The sequence below is a fragment of the Mesoplodon mirus genome, assembly GCF_964341445.2.
Source record: "Mesoplodon mirus genome assembly, chromosome: 3".
Lineage (NCBI taxonomy): Eukaryota > Metazoa > Chordata > Mammalia > Artiodactyla > Ziphiidae > Mesoplodon > Mesoplodon mirus.
In genome coordinates this window covers 107,810,375-107,819,934 of record NC_138978.1, presented here as the reverse complement: position 1 = coordinate 107,819,934, position 9,560 = coordinate 107,810,375, and the positions used below count along the sequence as shown (strand labels likewise).

The following is a 9,560-nucleotide window of genomic DNA, read 5'->3' as shown; positions in this document are numbered from 1 at the left end:
AGGTGTAGTGCTGCAATATTGGGGGTTAAAGCAATATTAAATGTTTCTAAAGATAGGCAACTGCATGCCTAACCAGGGAGTATGTGGTTGCAACTGAGCAGTTGCCTACTAGAGCCTTCAGATGCAGTAGGCTGAAATATTATCCAGGCTAGGAAAAACAATCTTCTAGAATGGCTACTGTGGAAGTAATAAAATTGGCACTATTGACACTTGCTGGAGGAGCTTGAGATGTGTGAATTTTGTATGATATTTGTCTGAAGGAAAACTGCACACTATTTTAAAACATCTTAGTGTAAATCAATTCTCCACATCTACAATTGAGACCCAACATTAAAAAAATTTTTTTTTTATTCATTGGAATGAAGTTTAAAGACATCTTGAAAATTAGATCAAGAAATCTCATAAGTTTATGCTTGTTTTGCCTGTGAATTTGAGGAGTTTGGCATATGATATTAAAGCCCAGCAAGGCACATGAACTGAAGTTACCAAGGCCTGTTGCCCCATCGTTCTATAGCTGGTGTGACATTTCCTCTCAGAGAAACACATTTGGATTCCACTAGGAGGCATAGCCACATGCCCTAACAGAATGTTTTTGTTTCGTTGGCTCAGTACGTTTTCCTTACGACTTTCCTTCCTAACCCATGTAGCAGGTTTTTATTGAACCTACTATGTGCCTAAATGCTGTGCTGCTCTGGGCATACAGCAGTGAGCCAGATAGGCTGGCTCATTCATCTTTTATATTGCATTGAGGAGAGATCTCGAAAACAAAAATTTCTTAGTTGCAATTTGGTGATTATTTCAAAGGAAAAGGTTATTGTTTACTGAGACATAACTCGCTTAGCCTCACTCTTCCAGTTGTCGCCCTCATGGCACTGCCCAGGGTCACCTCCTACCCAATTTTTCTGTGAATAATCAAGGCCACCCAAAATGCACAGAGCCTGTCTCATGCCTCAGTGCCACTTGGGTCTCTCCTTTTCAAGTCAAGGCTCTCATAAAAGGAAACTGTATATTGCTTCACAATTTCAAAGTGCTCTTACGTAAATCTCATTTAACCCTCCACAAAAGCCATGTAAAAGTGGAATGGTCTACATTTTACTGATGTGAATCCTGTAAAAATAGATGGGTTTATTCCAGGTTTGAACCCAGGTCTTCTGACTTCAGATACTGTGCTCTTTTTGGTTCACTAGTGCAATTGACCCTTGAACAACGCGGGTTTGAAGTGGGCAGGTCCACTTTTAAGCAGATTTTTTTTCAATGGTAAATACTACAGTACTACATTCTAAGGTTGGTTGAATTCAGGGGTACAGAGGAATCGCGGATACTGAGGGCTGACTGTAAGTTATAGGCGGGTTGTCGACTTCATGGAGAGTGGGCGCCCCTAAGGCCTGCATTGTTCAAGGGTCAACTGTAGCTTTCAAACCATGCTGCTCAAAGCCCTTGGAGTATGGTAAAGGAGATTTCAGGGAAAGCCTGAGTGGGCAGGGCTCTGCTCGTCCTCCCTTGTCCTTCAACCCAGGCTCCACTTTCATCTGTTTTGGGGTGGGGTTTTTTGGGCATATTATCCAGATATTTTATTTTTATAACCTTAAATATCAAGAATGACAATTTTTAGTTCAACTACCTGAAGTTTTGTATGAATTGACCTTGTGTTTCAAGTAGTCAATTTTATTAATTTTATAAGAGTAGTAACAGGACCTGGTTTCAAAAAAATTGAAAAAAATGGGAAACCACACATAGAACTACTTAACATTTACACAAAGTTAATCACTTTAAACTTTTGTTGTTCTTCTGTCATCTTTTGTGGTGATTTTTACGCACAGGGTCACATGCTGTGTGTGTGTGTGTGTGTGTGTGTGTGTGTGTGTGTAAGATTGAATCATCTAGATATACAGTGTTCTGTACCTTACTCATTTCACTTAATAACATAAATTCCACACCTTTTCTAAGCCAGCATATTTACAACAACATCTTTCTTTTGAAAACTATATAGTACTGTAATTTTTTCTCTGCTTTTCTCTGCTGACAAACACACGGGCTGTTTTTTATTTGATGGTTGATTGTTTTGTCATATCAAATATCATTATACTCAACATATATTTGCCAGTATATGCATAGAGCAAATTCCCATAAAATAGTTGGGTTTACACTTGATGCATTTTAAATTTTTTTTAATTTTTAAATTAAAAAAAAATTTGTTTTTACTTGACTGCGCCGGGTCTTAGTTGCAGCATGCTTGTGGCATGCGGGATCTTTTTTTTTTTTTTTTTTTTTTTTTTAGTTGCAGTATGTGGGATCTAGTTCCCTGACCTTGGGAGTGCAGAGTCTCAACCACTGGACCACCAGGGAAGTCCCCAGTACATTTTTTATTTTAATACATATGGCCTTAATTGTCTTCCAGATATTGTTTTATCAATAGATTCCTTCCAACAGTGCATGAGAAGATGTTTTATCCCAGACCCTAGGCAACCATGGGATATATCAAAATTTCAAACTCTTACCAGATTAATAGGTAAACTGTGATATTTTTGTCTACTGTCCAATTTGCATATCTTTAACTATAAGCACTTTCATTTGTTTTTCATTTTAGGCTTCCACTCAAGATTTAGTTTGAAGATTCCATGAGTAAAAGTTTAAACACCCCTTGAATTTGATCTACTCCTACAACCATCTGTCAAGCTGGGAATCACTATGCTGCATCCTCATGTCTAGTCCAGAACCCAATACTCTAGGCACAATCATGGTCATTGCACAACTAAACAAGAGTGAGGCCGTAAATGACACCGTGGTTAAGAGCCCCGACACAAGAGCCATAATTCCTGGGCTTAAATCCCATCTCTACCACTTCACAACTGTGAGACCTTGGGCAAGTCAGTCTCTGTACCTGAATTTCTTCAACTGTAAAATGGAGGTAATAATAGTTCCTCAAAAGACTGTTGTGAAAATTAAATGAATTAATATATGTTAAAAAACAACAACAACCTTGGAACAGTGTTGAGCACTGTTATTATTGCACAGACCCCACGGCATGCCTCCCTCTCTCCTGACAGAATGCAGTATACTTTTGATGTTTAGATTGCTTTGTTAAAAGCAAATTGCTGAATTTTAGTTCCATGCAACAGGCAGGAAACAAAGTCAGTTTGTCTCACGGAAAAAGATGAGTCTTACGAAGTTGACTTCTTTATTTTTAGGCATGTATGGGAAATTATGACTGACAGGGAAATGAAGCTAAATACAGTAAAATACCATAAGATTTCAGAACTTGATTATATTCCAAAGTAAAACTCATTCTTTAGGTTTAAGGTAACTTTTATACACCTCTAACAGGGTGACAAAAATACTCCATAGTTGCTGCTGGCAAAAGGGCTGTATTCCAAACCAGAGGTTGTAATGAACTCAGAACTGCTGCCACTGAAGCAATGTTACAAAGGATTAAGCTCATCCTGAAAGTTTAGTATTGGTAGCCCCGAGCCCCATAGAACGCTTTGGCATCTGAACCATGAGTGACTGTGAGGGTATGGAGGAGGGTGGGGTGAAGAGCAGGTTGGAAAGGGCTGGGCGCTCCCAGCAGGTTTCACAGCAGGGACAGAAACCTGCTATAGTACAATAGAAGAAGGGCTTTCTGGACAAAAAAGCCAGGCAGCAGTGATTGCCTGTGCACAGCTCATTCCTGTTAAGTGTCTGTCATCTCCTTCCTGTAGAGCCTCAGGTTACAGGTATCTCTAACTTGATAAAATACAATAAATCGGGCTTCCCTGGTGGCGCAGTGGTTGAGAGTCCGCCTGCCGATGCAGGAGACACGAGTTCGTGCCCCGGTCTGGGAAGATCCCACATACCTCGGAGCAGCTGGGCCCGTGAGCCATGGCTGCTGAGCCTGTGCGTCCGGAGCCTGTGCTCTGCAACGGGGGAGTCCACAACAGTGAGAGGCCCGCGTACCACAAAAAAAAAAAAAAAAAAAAAAAAAAAAAATACAATAAATCTCCGCTTTAAACAATAGTTTGTAAATTTGTTATTTGGAACTCTGAATGTTTTCCATTGGAATAATGTTCTAAATGATGGGAAGCATCTGGGTAAGCTCCAACCAATGTAGTCCATAATTTGGATGAAATATTCACATTAACAATTTTTAAAAGACATAGAAAATAATGATTTTCTTTTGCTAAAAACTAAAGCAAAAATAGAATTAAATGAGACTAGTTTATATACCGATGCTTGAAGAAAAACCAAGTTTAATTACAGAAAAAGAATGAGTACATAGACTTGTCCCATTTAAGGGAACTTCTGGACATTTTTCCTTTAGGGCTGTAGATGATAATAGGACCAGAATATGTTTTGTTTTGCTTTAAATTCAGTTTTTTAATGACAAAAATAATACTTGTTCATGGTAGAAAATGCAAATAAGACAAAAGAAAAAAGTAAAAAATTGCCATCATTCCACCACCCAGACAGAACGCTGGTATAAGTTGTCCAGGCTGTTTTCAACGTCTATATTGATAGATAAATTAAATGCCTTTTTTTTAATGAAAACAAGATTATACTATGTATACATCCTTGTAAAATGCTTTTTCACTTAATAAAAATCTTTGAATGTTTTCCAGGTTAATATATATTCATCTACTCATCATGTTAATGACTGAATGGTATTGTATATTATGGTTGTACCATACTTTAATCAGTCTTCTATTGCAGTTGTTCCTACTTTTTAAAAAAAATTTATTTATTTATTTGGCTGCTTTGGGTCTTTGTTGCAGTGCGCGGGCTCTTCATTGTAGCACTCGGGCTTCTCTCTAGCTGTGGCGTGCAGGCTCCAGAGCTCGTGGGCTCAGTAGTTGCAGCGCTCAGGCTTAGTTGCCCTGCTACATGTGGGATCTTAGTTCCCCGACCAGGGATCAAACCCACGTCCCCTGCATTGGAAGGCGAATTCTTAACCACTGGACCACCAGGGAAGTCCCTGTTCCTACTTTTTGACTCATATAAGTTTGGCTACAATTAACGTTATTCAAACACATCTTTGAGCACTTGTATAATAATTTTCTTAAGATCAAGTCATAAATATTAAATTATTTTATCAATGGATAAGCATATTTTTAAAGGTTTTTGATAAATATATTGCCAAATTTCCTTCCAGAAAGGCTAAAATCTTACACTTTCACCAACCACATGAGTGTCTGTTTCCCCATATATTAAACATTGAGGATTATCAAGAAACTGGTTCTTTTTTATAATCAAATTCACTTCAAATTGTGTAGGGAAACAAAAATAAACTGTAAATTTTAAAAAAAATGGAGTGTTACAATATATGCAGTTTTAGAAACTCTTCATAGTATAATCAATCATATTTTCTTACCTGCATCAGGTGGAATTCCCCAAAAGACAGCAGTTTCTTAAGATCTTTTCATTTTTAATTTGATGGTAAAGACTTGAAATTTGTCCTGCACTTTTCCCCACTACTTACACCTACCAACATTTGTCTGGACATTTCTACCTGCTAACAACTTTATAATCCTTAATTTACTTACTCGGTGAATCATGAATATTAAAAATTATACAGGCCTTGACTACCCCAAACACTACCCCCACATCTCAGAGTGTCTGTGTCTGCATTCTTCTCCCCTCCTCCACTCCAGACTCAGCGATAAAGCGCCTCTCCTCTCTTCCAGGTTCTTCCTCCACCTGGGTGTTGCTTCCACCTCCTGGCATGTCCTCCAAGACTGGAAACTTGTTCTGACCTGTAGTTTCCACTCTCTTTATATGTTTACTTTCCTCCATCTACTTGTTTCTGCCCCTAGAATTCTATAAATCTGCTCTTTTTACCCTAGTTCCCTCTAGTTATCATTCTATTTTTTCTCCTTCCATTCTCTGCCAACATCATTAGGAAAGAAGAGTCTCCACCTTCCGCAGCTCCCATCCACTTTTCAACTCACAACCATCAAGCCTTCTCTACTCTCATGGCTCCTCTAAAGCTTCTCAAACAGGGGCTTCCCTGGCAGTCCAGCGGTTAAGACTCCGTGCTTCCATTGCAGGGGGTGTGGGTTCAATCCCTGGTCAGGGAACTAAGATGCCACGTGGTGTGGCAAAAATAAATCAATAAATACAGAGGTGGGAGAAGAGGCCCTTGAACAGCTTCCAGTTTCCACACCTTTTCATCTGCAACCTTGAAACCATGCTCGGTACCCACCCTCACCATCCCACAGTCAGTGATTGACCATGATGAGGGTATAGAGTTGGACCAATTCTGCTCCGTCCTGAATTCCTATAATGGCAGTCTTTTGGGGGAGCTCCCTATTGGCCTGGCCAAGACTTTTTCAGACTACAGTCTAAGGCTCTTCAGTCCCAACCATACTGAACTAATTGCAGTTCCACAGGTGGGTCATGAATTCTTGAAAAGAGTGCATTTATGAAAAAGGGTTTGGACTGTAAAATGGGTGGGTATATAAAAAATGTTTGAGGGGGCATCGGTGGGATAAGACCATGAAGTAGCGAGGATGATCCCATAGGTTCGAGGAACTTTGTTTTCTCTGTAGTGCTCCATAGTGATAGGGAAATTTATTCAAGAAGTTTGGCCATTTGTATGGATAAAGTCTTTCATGATCCAGTAGAGACTTGTGTGAGATACCTAAATATCTATACTACTAATCTAAACAGTTCTGAGAAGTGATCTACTCTTGTCCTCCATTACAGGATTGGCTGAAAACCATCTCTCATCACTAGAAATAACCTTGTCTTGTTTTCTTCATAACACCCATTACTACCTGAAATTATTGTGTATTGCCCATTAGAATATAAGCAGAGGCCTTGTCTCTCTTGTTCACTAAATGGCATTGCTCAGGACAGTGTCAGGTTAGGTTTTCAAAAGTTGAGGCCACACAACTAGTAAGAGGAGGAAACAGAATTAGAACCGAGGTCTAGTTCACCTTAACCACATAAACTTGGTCTTCTTAAGTGCCCAAGAAATATTTGTTGAAACAATGAATGAAGAGTTAGTGAATGTTTTTGAACTGAGAATATAATGATCAAAGTTGTGTTTCAAGAAGATTTAGCCTGGCAGTATTTTGCAATATGGATTGGTGACAGGGAAAATAATTAGAATCTATTGCAATCATCTGAATTTGAAGTAACTCATGACTTATCAGTTAGAATTACATTGGTTGCTAGTAGCTAAAAAACCCAGACTAATCAGTGGATAAAACAAATTTATTTTCTCATATATTAAGAAGTCTGGAGGTGGGCAGTCCAGGGCTACTGCGGTGGCTTCAGGATACCATCAGGAACCCAGGCCCTTTCTTTCTGCTCAGGCATCCTTCACATGTGGCTTTTGTCCTGCTTGTCACTTGTGTTACAACAATTGTTGATTTGCATTCAACCTACCCAGATATTTTCTTATTCCAGGCAGGAATAAGAAGAAGGGTAAAAGGCAAAATATATGCCAGCTGAGTTGGCCTCTTTTAAAAGAGCTTTTCCAGACATCCCGCCCAGCAGTTCTGCTTCTATCCCATTGGTCAGACTGTGTCACGTGGCCGCTCTCACTGCAAAGAGGTCTAGCAAATATAGTTTTTTGGCTGAGCTCATCGGTTAACATTTTTCAACATTAGTTAACTTTTGTTAATAAGAAAAAAGAGAAAATGATTTTTGAATAGACAACTAGGGTATCTGTCACACATAGAATGGGAAAACTGGAGGGTAACATATAAAGGTTAATAAGTCATTTGAAGGAGAAGCTGATTTGCGGGGGGAAATGTTTTGTTTGTATATATCAATTTGTAGATACCATTGGGAAATCCAGATGGAAATGTCACAAAAAAAGAGTTCAAAAGGAACAAAAAATATTTTGGTTGAGTAACAACTTTGTAATGTGTTCTAATATTGTTGATTGAAAGGAGAGGATGGCCATAAAGCTAAGCCGTAAAACGTTCTCTTTTTGCAGACAAAGAGGCTTGTCCCAACTTTCAGTAGAAAATAGTAGTTAAAAGATAGTTCAGTCCATGCCCACAATTCTGTTCCAAATCTGAAGTTCCACACTGATGCTACTATCTTTAATATACGATTTTACAGTTCATAAATTCTGCTGAGTCTAGCTAAGTACTTTATTTACCTAACAGTACTATTATCACAGACAGGTGTACCTTGGAGATATTGCAGGTTTGGTTCCAGACCACCACAAGATAGTATCACATAAAGCAAGTCACACAACCTTTTTTGTTTCCCAGTGCATATAAAAGTTATGTTTACATTATCCTGTGGTCTATTAAGTGTGCAGTAGCATTATATCTAAATAACAATGTACATATCTTAATTTTTAAATACGTTATTGTTAAAAAATGCTAACCATCATCTGAGCCTTCAGAGAGTCTTAATCTTCTTGCTGGTAGAGGGACTTGCCTCGATGTTGATGGCTGCTGACGGATCAGGGTGGTGGCTGCTGAAAGCTGGGATGGCTGTGGCAATTTCTTAAAATAAGACAACAGTGAAGTTTGCTGCATCAATTGACTCTTCTTTTCATGAATGATTTCTCTGTAGCATGCACTGCTGTTTGATAGCATTTTACCCACAGTAGGACTTCTTTCAGAATTGGAGTCAATCCTCTCAAACCCTGCCACTGATTTATCAACTAATTTTATGTAATATTCTAAATCCTTTGCTGTCATTTCAACAATCTTCACAAAATTTTCACCAGCAGTAGATTCCAGCTCAAGAAATCACCTTCTGGGAATTCCCCGGTGGTCCAGTGGTTAGGACTCAGCACTTTCACTGCCAGGGCCCAGGTTTGATCCCTGGTCGGGAAAATAAGATTCCGCAAGCTGTGTGGAGTGGCCAAAAAAAGAAAGAAAGAAAGAAAGAAAGAAAGAAAGAAAGAAAGAAACCACCTTCTTTGCTCATCCATAAGAAGAAACTCATCCATTCAAGTTTTATCATGAGATTATTCAGTCACATCTTTAGGCTGCACTTCTAATTCTAGTTCTCTTGCTATTTCCACCACATCTGCAGTTACTTCCTTCACTGAAGTCTTGAACCCCTCAAAGTCATCCATGAGAGTTGGAATCAACTTCTTCCAACTCCTGTTAATGTTGATATTTTGACCTCTTCCCATGAATCATGAATGTTCTTAATGGCATCTAGAATGGTGAATACTTTCCAGAAGGTTTTCAATTTACTTCACCCAGATCCATCAGAGGAATCACTATCTATGGCAACTGGAGCCTTAAGAAATTTATTTCTTAAAGAATAAGACTTGAAAGTCAAAATTACTCCTTGATCCTTGGGCTGCAGAATGGATATTGTATTAGCAGGCATGAAAATGACATAAATCTTGTTGTACATCTCTATCAGACCTCTTGGGTGACCAGGTGCTTTGTCAATTGAGCAATAATATTTTGAAAAGAATTTTTTTTTCTGAGTGGTAGGTCTCAATAGCGGGCTTAAAATATTCAGTAAATCATGTTGAAACAGATGTGCTGTCATCCAGGCTTTGTTTTTCCATTTATAGAGCACAGGCAGAGTAGATTTAGCTTAATACTTAAGGGCCTTAGGATTTTTAGAATGCTAAATGAGCATTGGCTTCAACT

At 38.8% G+C, this 9,560-nt stretch overlaps 1 protein-coding gene across 1 annotated transcript in view; it reads left to right on the top strand.

The window, feature by feature from the left end:
• Positions 1-2,737: 2,737 nt before the first annotated feature.
• Positions 2,738-9,560, top strand: part of AMPD1 (adenosine monophosphate deaminase 1) — a gene marked incomplete at both ends in the record, with an annotated part of 29,147 nt that continues 22,324 nt past the window's right edge. The window contains 2 exons of the mRNA XM_082612167.1: positions 2,738-2,908; positions 6,192-6,362. Of these exons, the coding sequence (XP_082468293.1) occupies positions 2,738-2,908; positions 6,192-6,362 (342 nt within the window). The remainder of the gene's footprint in view (positions 2,909-6,191; positions 6,363-9,560) is intronic.